The sequence below is a fragment of the Harmonia axyridis genome, chromosome 2 (assembly GCF_914767665.1).
Source record: "Harmonia axyridis chromosome 2, icHarAxyr1.1, whole genome shotgun sequence".
In the NCBI taxonomy this organism is placed as follows: domain Eukaryota; kingdom Metazoa; phylum Arthropoda; class Insecta; order Coleoptera; family Coccinellidae; genus Harmonia; species Harmonia axyridis.
Genome location: NC_059502.1, coordinates 5,230,056 through 5,255,965, shown reverse-complemented (window position 1 = coordinate 5,255,965; position 25,910 = coordinate 5,230,056). Strand labels below are relative to the sequence as shown.

General features: G+C 30.8%; 2 protein-coding genes across 6 annotated transcripts in view; both read right to left on the bottom strand.

Annotated features, from left to right (window-relative positions):
* LOC123672478 (longitudinals lacking protein, isoforms H/M/V-like) overlaps positions 1-25,910 on the bottom strand; it is a 360,352-nt gene that overhangs the window by 65,032 nt on the left and 269,410 nt on the right. The window lies entirely within an intron of this gene.
* On the bottom strand, positions 7,097-11,333 carry LOC123672480 (zinc finger protein 33B-like). 4 transcript variants are annotated; one of them, XM_045606585.1, is made up of 4 exons: positions 11,302-11,333; positions 10,646-10,894; positions 9,173-9,421; positions 7,097-7,484 (listed from the first exon to the last, which is right to left on the bottom strand). In XM_045606585.1, the coding sequence occupies exons 2-4, from the start codon at positions 10,878-10,880 to the stop codon at positions 7,207-7,209; spliced, it is 762 nt and encodes a 253-aa protein (XP_045462541.1). In that variant the 5' UTR covers positions 10,881-10,894; positions 11,302-11,333; the 3' UTR covers positions 7,097-7,206. The 4 variants fall into 4 exon arrangements, with proteins under 4 accessions (XP_045462541.1, XP_045462544.1, XP_045462542.1 ...); XM_045606588.1 differs by having other exon boundaries at positions 10,714-10,894; XM_045606586.1 differs by lacking the exon at positions 11,302-11,333 and adding an exon at positions 10,947-11,277.

Here is a 25,910-nt window from a genome sequence, read left to right as displayed (position 1 = left end):
ATTACAACCATCATTCATTCAGTATTAAATACATTATATTAGCTACTATTCTATTCAAGTATGCCTTCTGTTTTCATGTCTTCTCAAGCTACTTGCGAATTTGGTCTTGAATGTACATTTGGGCATGCTGCATTTGTATTTTGGCTCAACATTACAGTAATTCTTCAGATGGTAGTTTAAATTCTTTATTGTTTTGTAATTCGAAGAACACTTAGGACATATATGATCAACTGGAAATGAGAATATAAAATTAATGTAAACTTTTTATTGTTAGACGGATTATTTTAAATGAAACGCCAAAACCATATGAAGGAGAATGTGAAGAAATGGATATAGACCACGTGATTCAGGCAGCCAATCAAAAACATGTAAAATAGAACCACTATCCTCGTCACTTCTTGTATTCATAGTATATTCATCTTAGCAGTTTTTTGTTTTGAATCGAATGTTGAGTTTTGATAAAATGGATTTGAAAAATTTTTGAATCAAAAAAGTACTTGTGAGCTTTACCTATGAACCCACAGTCTGAAAGGCACCTGATTGAAATTTTCATTGAATGTTCACAATAGTGGTAAGAGCTCAAGAGTAACAAAGGCCATACCAAATTTTATTGCAGCACTATTCACGGAAAAAATGAAAACCATTCTTAAAGTGGAAGCTTTGGAGAATAAATCTTATAGAAAAAAAAATTATTTGAACTGACAGCCTGTATATGGATGTTATTTTATTTTAAATGGAGTAAGAATATTATTTTACCTGAAAAAACTCATTTGGAACTTTATCTTCTTTACTTTTCCCTTTGAAACTACATTTTATAAATAGGTACACACAATCATATTTGTTTGGTCTAAATATTTTTTACATATTGATATTATGGGTGAAGCTATATTATTCAACCCTAAAACCATGCTTTCCAAAACAATGTCGTCTGAAACTGAAAGCAAATTTGGTTCTGAAATAACAATGAGGAACATTGCATTTGTACTTTGGTTCAACGGAACACCAGTTCTTGATATGTTTTCTCATATCCTTTCTATTTTTATATCTCTTGTGACACATGTGACATTGGTGTGCCCCTGAAATGAAAATAACAAAATGAATTAAACGAGAATTAATGAAAAATATTGAACGATCACTGCGTTTTTGTTAATACCAAAGCCTTCATTCACGCGCCAAATGTATTTTTGGATATTCGTGGTATCTAAGGGTCCCATAGGCGTATTGATGACGAGATCTTGACAGTTCTTGCTTTATTTATTTCCTATGTGAGATACCTACCTCGATTTACAAGCTGATTGAATTCGCAAGGTTGAATAAAAAAACTATACAAAAATTGGTTTCAAAGTGTTTTAATGATACCGTTATTTGTATACACATAATTAATACTTTAATTTTTTGTACATGTGAACCGAAGCTTTAATTCTGAAAAATTAATATTTGACATGATATTAATAATTTCCACCATGCTTCTTGGAGAGATGCCTTCTCAAGTTATTAGGAAAAATTGTCTTAAACGAACACTCAGGAATGACACATCTGAACCTTGGCTCAACACCGCAAAAATGCTTTTTATGTTCTCTCAAACTTCTTCCAGTTCTGTAACTCCTAAGGCAAACTGAACACTGATATCCTGCTAAAAAAATCGATAGATGAACATTTTGAAAAAAATATATAAAAAAACTGTTTTTTGTACCAAGAAACACAGAGCTCTCACAATACCTAATTTTCGACTTTGTAATCAATTAAATTTCCTGAAAAATTTACGCATGCTCGACGTGCATCATATGCTTGAAATTACATCAATGATCCAACCAAAATACCGTTACAAAATTCAATCTAGCAGAACACAAAATATTGAGATTCAGAGAAGTTCACGTTTGCGAAAATTTTATATTTGAAAAAGCTATGATTAATTTAGTCATTCGAAAATTAAAAAAAAAATGCAACGAGCAAATTGATAATTCAGTGTTAAATTGAAATAGTTATTGTAAATTCTAGACACTTCATCATTATTTCATAAACTGCATGAACAATGCTGAAAATTTGAACAAATAAGATATATCAAATAATTTGACAACTTTGTGTCTAATCCTTCACAATAATATATCTATATGATATATTTAGTTTATTTTTGTCTTGGAATATATTCCAATTCTAAAAATGACAAATTTAATAATCAACCAAAAGAAAATTCAAAATGACTAAAAATGTATCAATTAAGTAAACGGTTAACTAATTGAACAACTACATCAACATAAAGACAGACGTACGTTTCGGAATTTTTGTATTTAATAATACAATTTTTCCTCATCAGTGCCTTATAGTTCAACGAAAATTATTAAATTTGCAAACTCACCACGTGTATATTACTCCATCAAAACTGCAAGCTAGAAACTACAGACTAACTAAACGTACCGGTTGCTCTAGTGAGGATTCACAGAGAAAACCATTACTGAAGGTAGTCATAGATTTCTTTCTTGTTATTTTTTTGAAATACATATACAAATCGACATTTACCATCGAATAAACAATTTCAGGAATTTTAAATTTATCAATTGGTTGGTAATGACTCTCTAATCAATAAATGATTATATCAAATTATAAAAGTTTAATGAGTCTACTTGTTGAAGGCTATTTAATATAAATCAATGATTCATATTAAATAGCCTTCAACAAGTAGACTCATTAAACTTTTATAATAAGATATATCTTCACTAGATTCCAAACACTTGGAAGTAACCTTATGAAAATGTAATAAAATTCAATATAAAAGGTGGAGACAATAAAATATAAACAACATAGCCTTCGAGACATTTATTGGACATATACAGTATACACACTCGAATACAAAATTCGAAATAATATTTATTATATTAAATAACTTCCAATCACATGACCTTTGTGTCTGTTGTGAAAATGGGACACTATAGCTGACTTCTGATAAGCCATATGAAAACAAAGTGGACATTTGAACTGTGGAGGTTTTTGACATTCGTATTTCACATGTCTCCATAAAGACCTTTTAGCTCTGTACACTTTGAAACACACGTGACACCTATACTCTGAAAAATAAATATGTTAAAAGATTATAGAACTCAATAAACTAAGGTAAAAAGATAAAGCAAGGGAATATAATAGATCTTAATTCATGCAAACGAAAGACAGGTTATTTTTATGTAATAATTTTCACAGATTTAGACATTAAGGAAAATACTGATTCATACAATAAAATATGGATTAATTTTTTTAAATTTTATCTCGATCGGTTTATCTGACATTTCTCCAGTTGACCAAAAGGCTGAATTAAGTGATTCAACTCCTTTGAAGTTTTTTCATACTTTATTTTGCCAAATAGTTGAACGACTCAACTGTTTGATATCAACAATTTTTTTTGTAGAAACAAGTCATTAGAAGCTTGTTTTCACATAAGTTATGTAACTGTGCTCAAGTGAAAATGGATCACAAACTTTGTTGAGATTTTATCCATTTCCCTAATATTACCAGTGTATATAGATCAGACAAAAAAAGCCAAAGTTTGTGTGAAATTCACTGACCAATAATTTTATCAATTTGAAAAAGTCCACATAAATTTTTCAATGAAAATATAGCAACAAAAGAAGTTGAATTTTTATATTTTTTCTGGTGCAATACAACAACAACATTTTATTGGAAAATAACTCAATTAAAAAATCTATGGCAACTGATGAGATGATTCTTCAAATGAGATTTCTGTTTTGCCTTATAAGGACATTTTGGACATTGGAATTTCGGCTCTTGGAAGCACTCATATGTAAGGTGCCTCAGAAGAGATCTTCTAGCTCTGTACCTTCGACCACACAACTCACAAGCATGCTCTGGTAAAGTACCTAGATGGTTAAAAGAAATAGCTATTAGAACCATTGCTATTGCACATTGCATTACCGGCAAACAGAGAAAACGGGAAATAGTTAAGGTTTTACGTTAAGGTTTTTATTTATTCATTCAAATTTGGGGACAAAACATGCACAGAATAGGAATATAAGATAAAAGCTTTTCTACTATGAACACTTTGAAAAATTTGATTTTTTCCGCGAAGGTCCAAATTTTCCCATTTTCAAACCGCCATAAGTAGAAAAAAAAATAAAAAAAAAATATCTGATTACATCTTCTTAATCTACACTCTCGAATTAACTTTTAAGGTGACTTTGGTTGTGATAGGTGAAAATTTTGCCATTTTCCATGGAAAATTTGGCAAAAATTGATTTTTCTCATATCTCCACCAAAGTCACTTCAAAAGTTAATTCAAGGGCGTAGATTGAGAATATGTAATCAGATATTTTTACAGAAATATATTTTTCTAGTTCTATTTTCAGTTTGAAAATGAGAAAATTTGGACTTTTGCGAGAAAAATCATATTTTCCAAAATGTTCATAGTAGAAGATTGGTTGTTACAGTATTGGAATCACAAAGGATCAATCTATCTGCAAAAAAGCGACAATTGTCTAGGATTATAATTTTGGGAGATACAGCAGCTCAAAGTGAAGGAACATTTTCGAAAATTTCTTTCTTCTTCTAAATTACCATTTATGAAATTTGAAGACAAGAAATCAGTGAGTTTTCCAAAATAATCTAGGGTTGAGAACTGTAAAACTTATTATTATTATTATTATATTCTCTCTTTTAGACGATATAAAGCACACTTTTCACATGATTCACCTTGTCTTTGAACTGAAAATATCCACAAAGTTTCCGTGGAGTCTTGTGGATAGAAACTGAAATATCGGAATTTTATATTCTTCAGTCTTTACATAAAATGATCTTCTAGAACCAGTTGAATTTTGTAAGTATATAAACCCAAATTTTCTTACAATTCTCCATGTTGTTGTTTTAGAAATTGCTACTTGTTGAGAACGACCTAGAAATTTTTCTTTAACTTGCTGCTATCAAATCAATATTCTTTTATATACTTGCAGTTCTTTATGGACTGGTACCCTTGTAAAGTGTAAAAATTCACTTTCAAATTTGTCTACAATGCTACGAATAGTGAGTCCATTACCTGAATAAGGTCATCCATGAATTCTTCTCCAATTTTTTTTAACGGTGGTAAATGATTGACCAGTTATTCTGGGACACCCTTTAACAGTTGATCGACTTCAGATTCGACTCAATGAAACAATTACATCATATTGGACAATATATTATGTTATATTTTTTTAACAACGAAAATGTGCATTATTTCACACTACTTGATGAATATAACAACATATAACGTAAGGACACTTAAAACTGATCTAGATTGTGTCGTGCGATATTTTAAAATCCATATTCATATATTTTACCACACTCATGTTTTATGTGAAGTGTTAAATTCCATTTGAAGCAAAAACTGCGATTGCAAAAACTGCATTTGTGATTGGCTGAAGTTTGGTTAGCAGTGGACAGATGTGAATCCAAAGCAGACTTCCGTTTCGCCTTATAATCACATTTTGGACATTGAAATTGACCTTCTCGGTAACACTCATACCTGAGATGCCTCGCAAGAGATTTTCTATGTTTGTATCCTCGACCACACAATTCACAAGTGTGTTCTGAAAAAGTAAATGGTTAAGAGAATTACTAATGGACCTAATCAAATCTCAGATAAGCACATAAAAAGCTTCAAAAAAGAGATGAGAAGCTTTTGAGCGTGTTCGTTTAAGAGCAATTGGAGGTCATGAAACTGTATATACAATGTATATCCTGAAATATTGCTTATTTTACATACAGGGTGTTCTGATTTGTTTCCGACAAACTGAAATGGGTGATAGATCACATCATTTTAAGCAAAAAAGTTCCTATGAACATGGGTCCGGAAATGCTTCGTTTCCGAGATACAGGGTGTTAAAGTTGAAAAAATAATTTGCGTTTTCTTTAATATGTTTTGACTGCTTCGAAATCCTTTCATGAAATTATTCCTATTCAAATATTAAAAATTTAAATTCATTTTGAAAATTTCTAAGGCGAAATGCATGCGGATTTTCTATTGCCCACTAATAAGTAGAAGTGGTATGCTATGTAATTGTTGTTTTTAAGTGTTCTGAATATTCTGTTTCCTGAAATATTGCGTTGTTGGGATGCTTTACGAATACTGAGTTTTTATTTTCTTCGAAGGTCTGTAAAATCCTATTTCTCTGTAGATGATTTCTTCTTTGAATGCTTCGTTCGGGCCTTTGGTAACCAATACCATTTTCCTGTATTTGTTGATAAGCTATTAACTTAGTTAACTATAATTATAATTAATGACATCTGAAGCTAACACACTTTAAATCTGTCATTGTGTATAGCCATTTTAAATTTATTGCCGCAACAATTGTTGAATGTAAAACAATCAATCATTCGAAGATGTCATTTGTGCATTCAACAGAATGGTGGACATTTCGAACACCTTCTTTAAAAATTATTATGTTATTTTGTTTTGCTCTCAATTGTTACTTCTAAAAAATATTTCATTTGAAATTATTACAAATTTGTTTCTACATGTTTTAGAGATTACGAAAATATGGATTTGGCTTTAAATGCGTTTTTCTCTGAAACGGTTGCCCCTTGCAACTTAAATGAGTTATCCCTTTTTTAACTAGAAAAGTCAGGGGAATCGATTTTTTTAGTCCAGAATGACGTACAGGGTAGCACAGAAAAGTTGCTACGGTTTAAAGAGGACGAAATGATTGCCAGTGGCGCCCTCTAGAAAATACAACCAAATCGACCACAAATTTGAATTTCTCACCTCAAAAAACCCTATGTACTAACTTTCATGCAATTATTTGGAATCAGTCGAAAGATATTTAAGAAAGAAGAAGAATTATTTTTTCAACTTTAACACCCTGTATCTCGGAAACGAAGCATTTCCGGACCCATGTTCATAGGAACTTTTTTGCTTAAAATGATGTGATCTATCACCCGTTTCAGTTTGTCGGAAACAAATCAGAACACCCTGTATATACATACTTAATTCCGATAAAGTCTGATCTGTCGATATTCTGTTTGAATTTTCTTTATTTCTGGTGAGGCGATGGACAAATTTTGCAGTCATCAGCTGAAAGATTCCTCTTCAGAATTCCTCAATAAAAGAGATATAACATATTTTTCAATAGTATATTCAGGACTAGAATGAATAGTCTTCACAAAGAGGGGGTCACACATTAATTGATTAAATTAATTTCACTTAAGACTAATCTACATGTTTTCGAGTCACATTTTCAAATATTTTCCACATTCGTAATTCAAATGATGAGTTAAGTTCCACTTGAAGCAATAAGTGCGGTTGCAAGCAGAACATTGATAATTATCGGAACAATCTGAATACAAGTTAGCAGTTGACAGATGCGAGTCCAAAGAATGTTTTCGTTTCGCCTTATAGTCACACTTTGGGCAATGAAATTTCCCCTCCTGGAAACATTCATATTTAAGATGCCTCAAAAGAGATGCTCTATGTTTGTACCCTCGTCCACACAATTTGCAAGTATGCCCTGAAAAAGTATATAGTTGAAAATAATTACTACTAATATTTATAATAATACACCAGTATACTCTTGGTTAGATCTTATGAAATAGTAAGAAGAGAAGGGCTAAAAACTGATATTAAATTCTTCAAAAGTGTTTATTTCTAGATAGTTGATAACTTTAAGTGATATTGGTCCCATCTAGGGTTTTGCAACACAAATGATACAATTCGAAATGATCGTAATGGCAAGTCAATCTATTATTTTTTGACATTTCTTATATCATTTGTGTTCAATAATTCAATCATGGAAAGATACACGCTTTAAAAAAGTTTAGAACTTGTTGAATTGTTTTATCAAAATCAGTTTTGATTCGTGAAGACTGAGACAAATTGATGAATTCAGAGAAGACTTTATTCTAGGGATTTTAACCAACCACTTGACTTCAAGCTCGTGAAAAATTACATACTTGAGCTTGGCTTGACTTGATTTTAGATATTTATTGCTTGACTTGAAATCAAGCTACTGGATCTTACTCGAGCTTGATATGCACGCGTCGCACGGTATATATTTCTGCAATCTCGTGCGTGCTTAGACTAAATGAGGGGATTCCTCGAGCGCCGAGAGATTGAAGCATTCGCCAGTGTGACTTTATTAGTAGTTTTTTCACATTTCTATGACATCTATTGGTTGATTTTGGTAGTTTCAGAAATATCTTTCCAAACTTGACCAAAATGGCCAAGGATTTTTCATCAACGCCAACATCTTCAGCTCCTGTTGAAAGACAATTTTCCAGAGCTGCTCTTACGGTTAGAAAAACCCGCAATAGGTTAGGTGATGAATCAATAAGATGCCTCAAGTGTCTTAGACACTGGATGGAAAATTATGAAATCAAACTGAGCCTGGAGGTCTCTTGATATAAAGGAACTTATTTTTTGTTTATTCTTTTAAATTGTTTTTGATTTATAGTGATTTAAAGTATGTTTCTACATATTTCAAAAAAGTTGATATTTTCGGTTTTTTTAAACAACAAGTTTAATAAATGAAAGTGTTTTTTGCAAGGTTTCTTCTGATTTCATAATGTTTTTTCATTAATGTGACACAACACAATAAAACTGCTAAAAATCAAGTAGCTTGATATGATTTAAGTACTTGATAAATAAATTCTTGACTTGAGATTGAAAAACTACTGACTTGAGCTCGACTTGAAATCGAGTAGCAGGTGACTTTCTGACGTAGAAAGTCGAATTTTCGAAGATATGGCTTTAATGGTTAGGCCCAAGAGTATCAACTGAAACTCCAAACTACTTTTTTTTTATTTTTCACTACGTATTTTTTTAATTATGTAATGTTTTTTGTGCAAAGTAATTCATTTTGACAAGTTGCAAAGTATTTTTGTCATCAGGTCTCAAGCTAACACTAGAAAATCTGAATTTCAATTTATAAGTAACAAAACTTTCTTTCATCAAGCCTTTTTTTATGATTGATTGTCGGTACTTTTTTCTATGTTAAAGTTCGAAGAGAAGACATAAAAACGAATTTTCACAGGTTTCTTCCAAATCCTATCAAAAAATTCAAAAAATCATATTTGTCGAAATTATATTAAATACAAAAAACACATTCACTAGTTACATATTAATTGATAAGGTACTTAAATAATAACTAAAGGTACGGCCACTCAGAACATCATATCCTTATTACATCCAACTATTTACCACACTCATTTTTTATATGATGACGTAGGTTCCTCTTGAAGCAAAAAATACGATTGCAAGCATGGCATTTGTGAATCACTGAATCCGATTGATTATGGGATAGAGGCTGCTGCAAATTAATTTTTGTTTTCGTCTTATAATCACATTTTGAAGATTGTAATTTTCTCTTTTTGGAACACTCATAATTGAGATGCAGAGAAAGTGATGCTCTATTTTTGTACTTTCCACCACACAAATTACAAATATGCTCTGAAAAAAAAATGACCAAATAATTATTCAAAATTATTTAAAAGTACATACAGAATATGTAATTATAAATCAGTGAAATGTTCTAAGACCTGATGTTTTTCATAATGAAGATTAAGACAAACGTTGGAGTTAGATATTTGAACTTCATCCAGGCTACAGAGAGAACCAAAGTTGAAGTAACCAATATGTATGAACAAAGTAGATGTTTAAAATATTTGCTCACCAAGTTCATTTAGTAGAATAAAGATAATTTTTCAGGATACAGAAAATATTGAAGATTAACAGTAGGGATTCATCAAGCCAAGTATCTTGATATTTTAACCAACTACTTGACTTGAAAATGTATACAGCTCGTGAAAAATTACATACTCGAGCTTGACTTGACTTGATTTTAGATATTTATTGCTTGACTTGATATCAAGCTACTTGATATTACTTGAGCATGATATGCATGCGTCGCACGCCATATATTTCTGCAATCTCGTGTGCGCTTAGACTACTTAAGGGGATTCCTCGAGCGCCGAGAGAATGAAGCATTCACCAGTGTGACTTTATTGACACATTTCTATGAAACTATTGGTAGAGTCAAAAATATCTTTCCAATTTTGGCCAAGGATTTTTTATCAACGCCAGCATCTTCAGGTCCTGTTGGAAAACAATTTTCTTCTTACACTTACAAAAACCCGCAATAGGTTAGGCGACAAATCTTGAAGATGTCTCATGTGTCTTAAATTCTGGATGGAAAATTATGAAGTCAAACAAAGCCTGGAGGTTTCTCAATATTGAGAGACTTTATTTTTTATTATTTTTCATTTTGTTATGATTTATAGTGATTTAACTTATGTTTCTATTTCAAAAGGGTTGATATTTTCGGTTCTTTTATACAAAGAGTTCAATAAATGAAAGTGTTTTATTGCAAGGTTCCTTACTATTTCATCTTTTTTTTTTATTGATGTGATACTATTGATGTGATGAGTTCATTCAGCCTAATAAATTGTATAAACTGTGAAAAAACTGTGAGTTATTATATAACTGTTTACAATTGTGAAAAATAAAACGACAGGTGGAAAAAAATCCAAAATTTAAAAAAAGGCAAATTTTTTCTCTACATGTCTTGACTTGATATTGAAAAACTACTACTTGACATGAGCTTTTTTTTTTTTCATAAAAATAATTAGTGGTGCAAATTTGATTGCGTCACAGTCACATTTGCAGATTCTTTACCACATTCGTGTTTTATATGATGAGTCAAGTTCCACTTGAAACAATAACTGCGATTGCAAGCAACGCACTTGTAATTATCTGAATTCGAGTTAGCAGTTGACAGATGCGATTCCAAAGATGATTTCTGTTTGGCCTTGTAGTCACATTTTGGGCATTGAAACTTCCCTTCTTGGAAACACTCATAATTCATGTGCCTCCAAAGAGATGATTTGAGTTTGTACATACGACCACACATTGTACAAGTATGTTCTGAAAAAGTACATGGTTAACAAAAGAAATATAACCTATAATAATATCTAACTTGGGAAAATCAAAATGCGAATATCGTTGGAGAAATATAAATATCAAATGGTATTGATATCTGATATATGTAAACGTATTCAAGAATACTTGTAAATATATTATAAAAATTATTACGAGCATTATTACAAGTAATGCTTAGAGGAATGATACATTGTACCATGTGTCAATGGCCTAGTTGTCGAGACACGTTAATTTGAATAAAAAAAATAATAATTTCAACTGACAAAAATTTTATAATGCACAAAAATGATCCCAAATGTTCATTCCCATAATATGGCTTTTATGTAATTCAAATAAAGAAATAAACCTGAGGACCAATATAATTACCTACAATTTTGCAGATTTTCCCTTACCTTCATAGTCCTATTGGTTAGACTAACTATCATTTTTTTTTATGAATTGTTATTTCAATCAGTAAATAATAATTTGCATATTAGTTTCCACGAAGAGTGGGAAACATAATGTATACATTTTTGGAGGGGGGACACCTATGAAAGTAGCATAATTCATCATTTAGTTTTGGTAAGGTCTCAAATAAAAATCTGTGGAATTATGTAGATATAAATAAATACGTACATATGTGTAGATACTTTATAAAATTCATAACATTAGTGCTATAGAAATTTGACGATTTATTATGTAAGATAAAATTCTATGGAATTTTATAGAATTACAAGTAATCAATAAAATTCCCATAATGGATTGAACCATTTTCGTGCAACACGAAATTTTGGCGTTTTAGGCTTGTTTCAAAAAAATTTTGAGTACTTATTGCATATACCAATGAAATAATAATTCATTCAAATAATAATTTATAATTCATAACTTCTTTATATAATTAATTATAAGTAAATGAATATTCATCTTAGGAATATGAAAATTTAATTAACAAGAATAAACATTTTTCACATTTAGTAGTCAAACATTAATTATAAAATTTGTATAATGACTTCACTCAAGAATAATCTTCGTTTTGTTGAGTAAGAAGTTTAGTCCAAATTCTCTTGTCACATTGGTATTTTTCAAGATGATGGATTAGGTCCATCTTATAACAAAAGCAGCGATTGCAAGTATCGCATTTGTAATCATCACGATGAGAAAGATGCTTATTTAAATTACTTTTGAGTTTCGATGTATAATCACAATTAGGGCATTCGAATGTCGGCTTTTTGGAACAATAATATTTCATATGGTTATAAAGAGATTTTCTTTGTTTGTACCCTTGACCACATAACTCACAAGTATAATCTGAAAAATAACATGATTGAAAAAACTGACTAATGGAAATATTAACATACCAGTAATGACAACACGTTAAAATACCAATATTGACAATACTTCAACATAACATTAACGACTTACAGGGTGTTACCAAATAAGTGTTAAGTTTTCAGTTGTCATAAAACAGTTCAAAAGGGTTTTATGATCGATGTTCAGCTACTGGGTGATGCTACAAATAGTAATATGATGATCTATGGGCATTCCTCATGATTTAACCGATATTCTTGACGACAGAACTACCAGAGTGTATTGCACAATTTACCTCCACTACACCAGAGCGTGATAGCTTGAACAATTTTTGTGCAACACGAACTTTTGGCATTTTAGATTTGTTTCAGAAAACTTTTGAGAACTTGTTGCATAATATCCAATGGAATAATTATTTATTCAATTAATAATAAACAATTAATTATTAGTAAACGCATTTTCATATTGGGAATATGATAATTTAATTAACGAGGATAAAGTTTTTTTCACATTCAGTAGTCAAATAAAAATTTATAAAATTTGTACAACGATGTCACTTGAGAATAATCTTCATTCTGTTGAGTAATTCGTTTAGACCAATTTCCCATCACATTCGTTGTTCTCATGATGATGGGTTAGGTTCCTCTTAAAACAAAAACAGAGATTGCAAACATTGCATTTGTAATAATATAATGAATTCAGATCACGATTAGAAATATGCTTATATAAATTACATTTCTGTTTCGTTTTATAATCACAATGAGGGCATTTGAATGTCGACTTTTCGAAACACTCATATTTAGTATAAAGAGATGATCTATATGTGTACCCTCGTCCACAGAACTCACAAATATACACCGAAAATAACATGGTTGAAAAAAAAACCAACTAATGAAAATATTAACAAACCAGTAATGACAACACGTTAAAATACCAATATCGAGAATACTTTAACATACCATAACGACTTACAGGGTGTTACCACGTACAGGTAATTTTTCAGCAATAAATTAGTATCTCTGTGGTAATCATGTTTATAGATCAACTATATTGAATCATAAATAAACGTTATCATTATTATGAGTTTTCAGGGGAGAGGAATCTCCAATCTCGGTTGATATTATAATATTAATAATTAATCATTTTTGGTCCATTTAAATTTATTACATGTAAAGAAGAAGTCATTGTCGTAAGTGATTCATTTTTAATTTCAAGTCTCCATCAGAAATTGGTGGATTTTTAGGAAGGCAGAGATTCGCAAATGGAAATTCGGTAAATAAACTTTTTTTTTGCGCCAGAACTTGAAGCACCCAAACATCGAGCTTTTTATAATCAAGCCTTCTGAAAATAGGCTGGACGATGCAACCAATAGAAACATGACGATCTATCGATATTTCTCATAATATAATCGATATTCTTGACGACAGGCATGCCAGATGGTGGTACATCATTCACCTCCACTACACCAGAGCGTGATAGATTGAACCATTTTTGTCCAACACGAACTTTCGGCAATAAAGGCTTGTTACAAAAAAACTTCAAGTATTTATCGCATAATTTCCAATGATATAATTATTTAATCAATTGATAATATATAACTTATTAGATCTGGATATAATTAATTATTAGTAAATGAATATTCATCTCAGGAATATGATATTTTATTTAACGAGAATAAACATTTTTCACATTTAGTAGTCAAATCTTAATTTATACAATTTGTATAACGACGTCACTTGAGAATTATCTTCATCTCGTTGAGTGGGTCGTTTCGTCCAATTTCCCATCACATTCGTTAAAACGATGAGCGTCTAGATTCCTCTTAAAACAAAAGCAGCGATTGCAAGAAGAGCATTTGTTATAATTCAGCGCTCGTTTAGAAATATGCTTATATAAATTACTTTTCTGTTCTGTTTTGAAATCACAATTAGGACATTTGAATGGCGGCTTTTTGGAACACTCAAATTTAGTATGCCTATAAAGAGATCTTCTAAGTTTATACTGTCGACCACAGAACTCACAAATATACCCTGAAAAATAACATGGTTGAAAAAAACCAACTAATGAAAATGTTAACAAACCAGTAATGACAAAACGTTAAAATACCTATATCGACAAAACTTCAACATACCAAAAACAACTTACAGGGTGTTACCACGTACAGGAAATTTTTTTGGAAATAAATTAGTACCTCGTGGTAATCATGTTTATAGATGTAACTATACTGAGTCAAGAATAAACATTATTATTATTATGAGTACAAAAGTTTTCAGGGGAGAGGAATTCCCAATCTCTGTTGACATTATAATATTAATAATTAATCATTTTTGGTCCATTTAGATATACAACATGTATAGGACTATTTCTAGTCCGCTTCAGAAATTTGTGGATTTTTGGGAATGCAGCAGTGATTCTCAAATGGAAATTCGGTGCAGTTTTTTTTTGCGCCATCTAGCTTTTTTTTGATCAAGCAATCTGTGAATATTTCAAAACGGTTTTATGATCGATATTCAGCTTCTGGACGATGCTACAAATAGAAACATGACGATCTATCGATATTTCTCATAATATAATCGATATTCTGGACAACAGGCATGCCAGTGTATGGTGCATCATTCACCTCCACTATAACAGAGCGTAATAGATTGAACCATTTTTGTCCAACACGAACTTTCGGCAATAAAGGCTTGCTACAAAAGAATTTCAAGTACTTATCGCATAATTTCCAATGATATAATTATTTAATCAATTATTAATATATAATTATTTAGATCTGGATATAATTAGTTATTAGTAAATATATACTATTCATCTTAGGAATATGATATTTTATTTAACGAGAATAAACATTTTTCAGATTTAGTAGTCAAATCTTAATTTATACAATGTCTATAGCAACGTCAGTTGAGAATTATCTTTATTTCGTTGAGTAAGTCCTTTCGTCCAATTTCCTATCACATTCGTTTTTATTATGATGATCGGCTAGGTTCCTCTTAAAACAAAAGCAGCGATTGCAGGCAACGCATTTGTAATAATCTGATGAATTCAACGCTCGTTTAGAAATATGCTGATATAAATGACATCTATGTTTTGTTTTGAAATCACAATTAGGACATTTGAATGCCGGCTTTTTGGAACACTCATATTTAGTATGCCTATAAAGAGAACTTCTATTTTTGTACCCTCGACCACATAACTCACAAGTATGCCCTGCAAAATAACATGGTTGAAAAAAAAAAAACAACTAATGGAAATATTAACAAACCAGTAATGATAACACGTTAAAATACCAATATCGACAAAACTTCAACATACCAGTAACAACTTACAGGGTGTTACAACGTACAGGTAATTTTTTTGGAAATAAATTAATACCTCCGTGGTAATCATGTTTATAGATGTAACTATATTGAATGATGAATAAACTTTATTATTATTATGAGTACAAAAGTTTTCAGGGGAGAGGAATCCCCAATCTCTGTCGACATTATAATATTAATAATTAATCATTTTTGGTCCATTTAGATATATAACATGTATAGGACAATTTCTAGTCCGCTTCAGAAAGTAGATTGTTAGGTATGCAGCAGTGATTCGCAAATGGAAATTCGGTGCATTAAGTTTGTTTTTTGCGCCAGAACGTGTGGCACCAAAACATCGAGTTCTTTTTTGATCGAGCAATCAGTGAATATTTCAAAACGGTTTTATGATTCTGGGCGATGCTACAAATAGTAACATGATGATCGATCGATATTTCTCATGATATAATCGATATTCTTAATGACGGGCATGCCAGATTAAGGTGAATCATTCACCTCCACTACACCAGAGCCTCATAGATCGAACCATTTTTGTCCAACACGAACTTTCGGCAATAAAGGCTTGCAATAAAAAAATTTCAAGTACTTTTACCATAATTTCCAATGATATATGCATTTAATGAATTAATAATACATAATTAATTAGTTCTGGATATAATTAGTTATTAGTAAATGGATACTATTCATCTTAGGAATATGATATTTTATTTAACGAGAATAAACATTTTTCAGATTTAGTAGTCAAATCTTAATTTATACAATTTGTATAACGACGTCACTTGAGAATTATCTTCATTTCGTTGAGTAGGTCCTTTCGTCCAATTTCCCATCACATTCGTTTTTATAATGATGATCGGCTAGGTTCCTCTTGAAACAAAAGCAGCTATTGCAAGCAGAGCATTTGTAATAATCTGAAGAATTCGGGTCACGATAAGATATATGCTGTGATAAATTATATTTCAGTTTCGTTTTATAATCACAATTAGGACATTTGAATTTCGGCTTTTTGGAACACTCATATTTAGTATGCCTTTGAAGAGATCTTCTATGTGTGTACCCTCGACCACATAACTCACAAGTATGTTCTGAAAAATAACATGGTTGAAAAAAAAACCAATAAGGAAAATGTTAACACACCAGTAATGACAACACGTCAAAATACCAACATCGATAATACTTTAACATACCAGTAACGACTTACAGGGTTTTACCACGTACAGGTCATTTATTTGGAAATGAAGTAGTACCTCTGTGGTAATCATGTTTATAGATGTAACTATATTGAATCATGAATAAACTTTATTATTATTATTATGAGTACAAAAGTTTTCAGGGGAGAGGAATTCCCAATCTCTGTTGACATTATAATATTAATAATTAATCATTTTTGGTCCATTCAGATATACAACATGTATAGGACAATTTCTAGTCCGCTTCAGAAAGTAGATTGTTAGGTTTGCAGCAGGGATGGAAATTCGGTGCATTAAGTTTTTTTTTTTGCGCCAGAACGTGCAGCACCAAAACATCGAGCTTTTTTTCGAACAATCAATCTGTGAATATTTCAAAACGGTTTTATGATCGATGTTCAGCTTCTGGGCGATGGTGCTACAAATAGTAACATGACGATCTATCGATATTTCTCATGATATAATCGATATTCTGGACAACAGGCATGCCAGAGTGTGGTGCATCATTCACCTCCATTACACCAGAGCGTGATAGATTGAACCATTTTTGTCCAACACGAACTTTCGGCAATAAAGGCTTGTAACAAAAGAATTTCAAGTACTTATCCCATAATTTCCAATGATATATTCATTTAATCAATTAATAATAAATAATTAATTAGTTCTGGATATAATTAAGTATTAGTAAATGAATATTCATCTTAAGAATATGATATTTTATTTAACGAGAATAAACATTTTTCACATTTAGTAGTCAAATCTTAATTTATACAATTTGTATAACGACGTCACTTGAGAATTATCTTCATTTCGTTGATTAAGTCGTTTTGTTCAATTTCTCATCACATTTGTATTTATTATAATGATCGGCTAGGTTCCTCTTGAAACAAAAGCGGCGATTGCAAAAATCGCATTTGTAATAATCTGAAGAATTCGGATCACGATTAGATATATGATTCGATAAAATATATTTCAGTTTCGTTTTATAATCACAATTAGGACATTTGAATGTCGGCTTTTTGGAACACTCATATTTAATATGCCTATAAAGGGAACTTCTATTCTTGTACCCTCGACCACATAACTCACAAGTATGACCTGAAAAATAACAATGTTGAAAAAAAAACCAATAATGAAAATGTTAACAAACCAGTAATGACAACACGTTAAAATACCAACATCGACAATACTTTAACATACCAGTAACGATTTACAGGGTATTACCACGTACAGGTCATTTTTTTAGGAAATAAATTAGTACCTCTGTGGTAATCATGTTTATAGATGTAACTATATTGAATCATGAATAAACTTTATTATCATTATGAGTACAAAAGTTTTCAGAGGAGAGGAATCCCCAATCTCTGTAGACATTATAATATTAATAATTAATCATATTTGGTCCCTTTAAATATAGAACATGTATAGGACAATTTCTAGTCCGCTTCAAAAATTTGTGGATTGTTAGGTATGCAGCAGTGATTCGCAAATGGAAATTCTGTGCTTTAAGTATTTTTTTGCGCCAGAACGTGTAGCACCAAAACATCGAGCTTTTTTTTGATCAAGCAATCTGTGAATATTTCAAAACGGTTTTATGATCGATGTTCAGCTTCTGGACGATGCTTCAAATAGAAACATGACGATCTATCGATATTTCTCATGATATAATCGATATTCTTGACGACAGGCATGCCAGAGTGTGCTGCATCATTCACCTCCATTACACCAGAGCGTGATAGATTGAACCAACACGAACTTTCGGCAATAAAGGCTTGCTACAAAAGAATTTCAAGTACTTATCGCATAATTTCCAATGATATAATTATTTAATCAATTAATGATATATAATTAATTAGATATGGATATAATTAATTATAAGTGAATTGATATTCATTTTAGGAACATGATATTTTATTTAACGAGAATAAACATTTTTCAGATTTAGTAGTCAAATCTTAATTTATACAATATGTATAGCAACGTCAGTTGATAATTATCTTCAATTCGTTGAGTGAGTCCTTTCGTCCAATTTCTTATCACATTCGTTTTTAAAATGATGAGCGTCTAGATTCCTTTTAAAACAAAACCAGCGATTGCAAGCATGGCATTTGAACTCGTAATGATCTGATGAATTCAACGCTCGTTTAGAAATATGCTTATATAAATTACATTTCAGTTTCGTTTTATAATCACAATTAGGACATTTGAATGCCGGCTTTTTGGAACACTCATATTTAATATGCCTCAAAAGAGATGATCTAAGTGTGTACCCTCGACCACATAACTCACAAGTATGCCCTGAAAAATAACATGGTTGAAAAAAAAACCAACTAATGAAAATATTAACAAACCAGTAATGACAACACGTTAAAATACCAATATCGAAAAAACTTCAAGATACCAGTAAGAACTTACAGGGTGTTACCACGTAAAGGTAATTTTTTTGGAAATAAATTAGTACCTTCGTGGTAATCATGTTTATAGATGTAACTATATTGAATCATGAATAAACTTTAAAATTATTATTAGTACAAAAGATTTCAGGGGAGAGGAATCTCTGTTGACATAATAATAATAATAATAATGTAGTTTATTTTATCATAAACATTAATCGCAGAGGCTTCAGAGCCTGTACGCGATAAAATATTATATATAAAAAATATTATAAATATTATATATATATTATAATATTAATAATTAATAATTTTTTTAATTTTAAGTCCGCTTCAGAAATTTGTGGATTTTTGGGAATGCAGCAGTGATTCTCAAATGGAAATTCGGTGCATTAAGTTTTTTTTTTTTGCGCCAGAACGTGTAGCACCAAAACATCGAGCTTTTATTTGATCAAGCAATCAGTGAATATTTTGAAACGGTTTTATGATCGATGTTCAGCTTCTGGACGAAGCTACAAATAGAAACATCACGATCTATCGATATTTCTCATGATATAATCGATATTCTTTAAGACAGGCATGCCAGAGTGTGGTGCATCATTCACCTCCACTACACCAGAGCGTGATAGATTGAACCATTTTTGTCCAACACGAACTTTCGGCAATATAGGCTGGTTACAAAAGAATTTCAAGTACTTATCCCATAATTTCCAATGATATATTTATTTGATCAATTAATAATATATAATTAATTAGTTCTGGATACAATTAATTATTAGTAAATGAATATTAATCTTAGGAATATGATATTTTATTTAACGAGAATAAACATTTTTCACATTTAGTAGTCAAATCTTAATTTATACAATTTGTATAACGACGTCACTTGAGAATTATCTTTATTTCGTTGAGTAAGTCCTTTCGTCCAATTTCCCATCACATTCGTTGATCTCATGATGATGGGTTAGATTCCTCTTAAAACAAAAGCAGCGATTGCAAGCAGAGCATTTGTAATAATCTGAAGATTTCGGGCCACGACTAGATATATGCTGTGATAAATTAAATTTCAGTTTCGTTATATAATCACAATTAGGACATTTGAATGTCGGCTTTTTGGAACACTCATACTTAGTATGCCTATAAAGAGAACTTCTATTTTTGTACCCTCGACCACATAACTTACAGGTATGACCTGAAAAATAACAATGTTGAAAAAAACGACGTATGAAAATGTTAATAAACCAGTAATGACAACACGTTAAAATACCAATATCGACAAAACTTCAACATACCAAAAACAACTTACAGGGTGTTACCACGTACAGATAATTTTTTGGAAATAAATTAGTACCTCTGTGGTAATCATGTTTATAGATGTAACTATATTGAATCATGAATAAACTTTATTATTATTATGAGTACAAAAGATTTCAGGGGAGAGGAATCTCTGTTGACATTATAATGTTTATAATTAATATTTTTTTTAATTTTTAGTCCGCTTCAGAAATTTGTGGATTTTTAGGAATGCAGCAGTGATTCCCAAATGGAAATTTGGTGCATTAATTTTTTTTTTGCGCCGGAACGTGTTGCACCAAAACATCGAGCTCTTCTTTGATCAAGTAATCAGTGAATATTTCAAAACGATTTTATGATCGATGTTCAGCTTCTGGACGAAGCTATAAATAAAAACATGACGATCTATCGATATTTCTCATGATATAATCGATTCTCTTTACGACAGGCATGCCAGAGTATGGTACATCATTCACCTCCACTACACCAGAACGTGATAGAATGAAACATTTTTGTCCAACACGAACTTTCGGCAATAAATGCTTGCTACAAAAGAATTTCAAGTACTTATCCCATAATTTCCAATGATATATTCATTTGATCAATTAATAATAAATAATTAATTAGTTCTGGATATAATTAAGTATTAGTAAATGAATATTCATCTTAGGAATATGATATTTTATTTAACGAGAATAAACATTTTTCACATTCAGTAGTCAAATCTTGATTTATACAATTTGTATAACGACGTCACTTGAGAATTATCTTCATTTCGTTGAGTAAGTCGTTTTGTTCAATTTCTCATCACATTCGTTTTTATAATGATGATCGGCTAGGTTCCTCTTGAAACAAAAGCGGCGTTTGCAAGAATCGCATTTGTAATAATCTGAAGAATTCGGATCACGATTAGATATATGCTTTGATAAAATATATTTCAGTTTCGTTTTATAATCACAATTAGGACATTTGAATGTCGGCTTTTTGGAACACTCATATTTAATATGCCTATAAAGAGAACTTCTATTTTTGTACCCTCGACCACATAACTCACAAGTATGACCTGAAAAATAACAATGTTGAAAAAAAAACCAATAATGAAAAAGTTTACAAACCAGTAATGACAACACGTTAAAATACCAACATCGACAATACTTTAACATACCAGTAACGATTTACAGGGTATTACCACGTACAGGTCATTTTTTTAGGAAATAAATTAGTACCTCTGTGGTAATCATGTTTATAGATGTAACTTTATTGAATCATGAATAAACTTTATTATTATTATGAGTACAAAATATTTCAGGGGAAAGGAATCCCCAATCTCTGTTGACATTATAATAAATAATTAATCATTTTTGGTCCATTTAGATATACAACATGTATAGGACAATTTCTAGTCCGCTTCAGAAAGTGGATTGTTAGGTATGCAGCAGTGATTCGCAAATGGAAATTCGGTGCATTAAGTATTTTTTTGCGCCAGAACGTGTAGCACCAAAACATCGAGCTTTTTTTTGATCAAGCAATCTGTGAATATTTCAAAACGTTTTTATGATCGATGTTCAGCTTCTGGACGATGCTACAAATAGAAACATGACAATCTATGGATATTTCTCATAATATAATCGATATTCTGGACAACAGGCATGCCAGTGTATGGTGCAGCATTCACCTCCACTACAACAGAGCGTAATAGATTGAACCATTTTTGTCCAACACGAACTTTCGGCAATAAAGGCTTGCTACAAAAGAATTTCAAGTACTTATCGCATAATTTCCAATGATATAATTATTCAATTAATTAATAATATATAATTAATCAGATCTGGATATAATTAATTATAAGTGGATTGATATTCATTTTAGGAACATGATATTTTATTTAACGAGAATAAACGTTTTTCAGATTTAGTAGTCAAATCTTAATTTATACAATGTGTATAGCAACGTCAGTTCATAATCATCTTCATTTCGTTGAGTAAGTCCTTTCGTTCAATATCTTATCACATTCGTTTTTATAATGATGAGCGGCTAGGTTCCTTTTAAAACAGAAGCAGCGATTGCAAGCATGGCATTTGTACTCGTAATGATCTGATGAATTCAACGCTCGTTTAGAAATATGCTTATATAAATTACATTTCAGTTTCGTTTTATAATCACAATTAGGACATTTGAATGCCGGCTTTTTGGAACACTCATATTTAATATGCCTCAAAAGAGATGATCTAAGTGTGTACCCTCGACCACATAACTCACAAGTATGCCCTGAAAAATAACATGGTTGAAAAAAAACCAACTAATGAAAATATTAACAAACCAGTAATGACAACACGTTAAAATACCAATATCGAAAAAACTTCGAGATACCAGTAACAACTTACAGGGTGTTACCACGTAATAGTAATTTACGTAACAAGTCCGGAAAATAGGGTTTTTTTGGACGAATAGACAAACATCACGATCTATCGATATTTCTAATGATATAATCGATATTCTTTACGACAGGCATGCCAGATGGTGGTGCAGCATTCACCTCCACTACACCAGAGCGTGATAGATTGAACCATTTTTGTCCAACACGAACTTTCGGCAATAAAGGCTTGCTACAAAAGAATTTCAAGTACTTATCCCATAATTTCCAATGATATATTTATTTGATCAATTAATAATCTATAATTAATTAGTTCTGGATACAATTAATTATTAGTAAATGAATATTAATCTTAGGAATATGATATTTTATTTAACGAGAATAAACATTTTTCACATTTAGTAGTCAAATCTTAATTTATACAATTTGTATAACGACGTCACTTGAGAATTATCTTTATTTCGTTGAGTGAGTCGTTTCGTTCAATTTCTCATCACATTCGATTTTAAAATGATGAGCGTCTAGATTCCTCTTAAAACAAAAGCATCGATTGCAAGCAGTGCATTTGTAATAATCTGATGAATTCAGCGCTCGTTTAGAAATATGCTTATTTAAAATACATCTCTGTTTCGTTTTGAAATCACAATTAGGACATTTGAATTTCGGCTTTTTGGAACACTCATATTTAATATGCCTCAAAAGAGATATTCTAAGTTTGTACCCTCGACCACATAATTCACAAGTATGACCTGAAAAATAACATGGTTGAAAAAAAACCAACTAATGGAAATTTTAACAAACCAGTAATGATAACACGTTAAAATACCAATATCGACAAAACTTCAACATACCAGTAACAACTTACAGGGTGTTACCACGTACAGGTATTTTTTTGGAAATAAATTAGTACCTCTGTGGTAATCATGTTTATAGATGTAACTTTATTGAATCATGAATAAGCTTTATTATTATTATGAGTACAAAAGTTTTCAGGGGAGAGGATTTCCCAATCACTGTTGACATTATAATATTAATAATTAATCATTTTTGGTCCATTTAGATATATTACATGTTTAGGATAATTTCTAGTCCTCTTCGGAAATTTGTGGATTTTTAGGAATGCAGCAGTGATTCGCAAATGGAAATTCGGTGCAAAAAGTTTTTTTTTTGCGCCAGAATGTGTAACACCAAAACATCGAGCTGTTTTTTGATCAAGCAATCTGTGAATATTTCAAAACGGTTTTATGATCGATGTTCAGCTTCTGGGCGATGGTGCTACAAATAGTAACATGACGATCTATCGATATTTCTCATAATATAATCGATATTCTGGACAACAGGCATGCCAGTGTATAGTGCAGCATTCACCTCCACTACAACAGAGCGTAATAGATTGAACCATTTTTGTCCAACACGAACTTTCGGCAATAAAGACTTGCTACAAAAGAATTTCGAGTACTTATCGCATAATTTCCAATGATATAATTATTTAATCAATTAATGATATATAATTAATTAGATATGGATATAATTAATTATAAGTGAATTAATATTCATTTTAGGAACATGATATTTTAACGAGAATAAATATTTTTCAGATTTAGTAGTCAAATCTTAATTTATACAATATGTATAGCAACGTCAGTTGATAATTATCTTCATTTCGTTGAGTAAGTCCTTTCGTCCAATTTCTTATCACATTCGTTTTTATAATGATGAGCCGCTAGGTTCCTTTTAAAACAAAACCAGCGATTGCAAGCATGGCATTTGTACTCGTAATGATCTGATGAATTCAACGCTCGTTTAGAAATATGCTTATATAAATTACATTTCAGTTTCGTTTTATAATCACAATTAGGACATTTGAATGCCGGCTTTTTGGAACACTCATATTTAATATGCCTCAAAAGAGATGATCTAAATGTGTACCCTCGACCACATAACTCACAAGTATGCCCTGAAAAATAACATGGTTGAAAAAAAAACCAACTAATGAAAATGTTAACAAGCCAGTAATGACAACACGTTAAAATACCAATATCGAAAAAACTTCAAGATACCAGTAAGAACTTACAGGGTGTTACCACGTAAAGGTAATTTTTTTGGAAATAAATTAGTACCTTCGTGGTAATCATGTTTATAGATGTAACTATATTGAATCATGAATAAACTTTATAATTATTATTAGTACAAAAGATTTCAGGGGAGAGGAATCTCTGTTGACATAATAATAATAATAATAATAATGTAGTTTATTTTATCATAAACATTAATCGCAGAGGCTTTAGAGCCTGTACGCGATAAAATATTATATATAAAAAATATTATATATATATTATAATATTAATAATTAAAAATTTTTTTAATTTTAAGTCCGCTTCAGAAATATGTGGATTTATAGGAATGCAGCAGTGATTCTCAAATGGAAATTTGGTGCATTAAGTTTTTTTTTGCGCCAGAACGTGTAGCACCAAAACATCGAGCTTTCTTTTGATCAAGCAATCAGTGAATATTTCAAAACGGTTTTATGATCGATGTTCAGCTTCTGGACGAAGCTACAAATAGAAACATGACGATCTATAGATATTTCTCATGATATAATCGATATTCTTTACGACAGGCATGCCAGTGTATGGTGCATCATTCACCTCCACTACAACAGAGCGTAATAGATTGAACCATTTTTGTCCAACACGAACTTTCGGCAATAAAGGCTTGCTACAAAAGAATTTCAAGTACTTATCCCATTATTTCCAATGATATATTCATTTAATCAATTAATAATATATAATTAATTAGTTCTGGATATAATTAATTATTAGTGAATGAATATTCATCTTAGGAATATGATATTTTATTTAACGAGAATAAACATTTTTCACATTTAGTAGTCAAATCTTAATTTATACAATTTGTATAACGACGTCACTTGAGAATTATCTTCATTTCGTTGAGTAAGTCGTTTTGTTCAATTTCCCATCACATTCGTTGATCTCATGATGATCGGTTAGGTTCCTCTTAAAACAAAAGCAGCGATTGCAAGCATTGCATTTGTAATAATCTGAAGAATTCGGGTCACGATAAGATATATGCTGTGATAAAGTATATTTCAGTTTCGTTTTATAATCACAATAAGGACATTTGAAT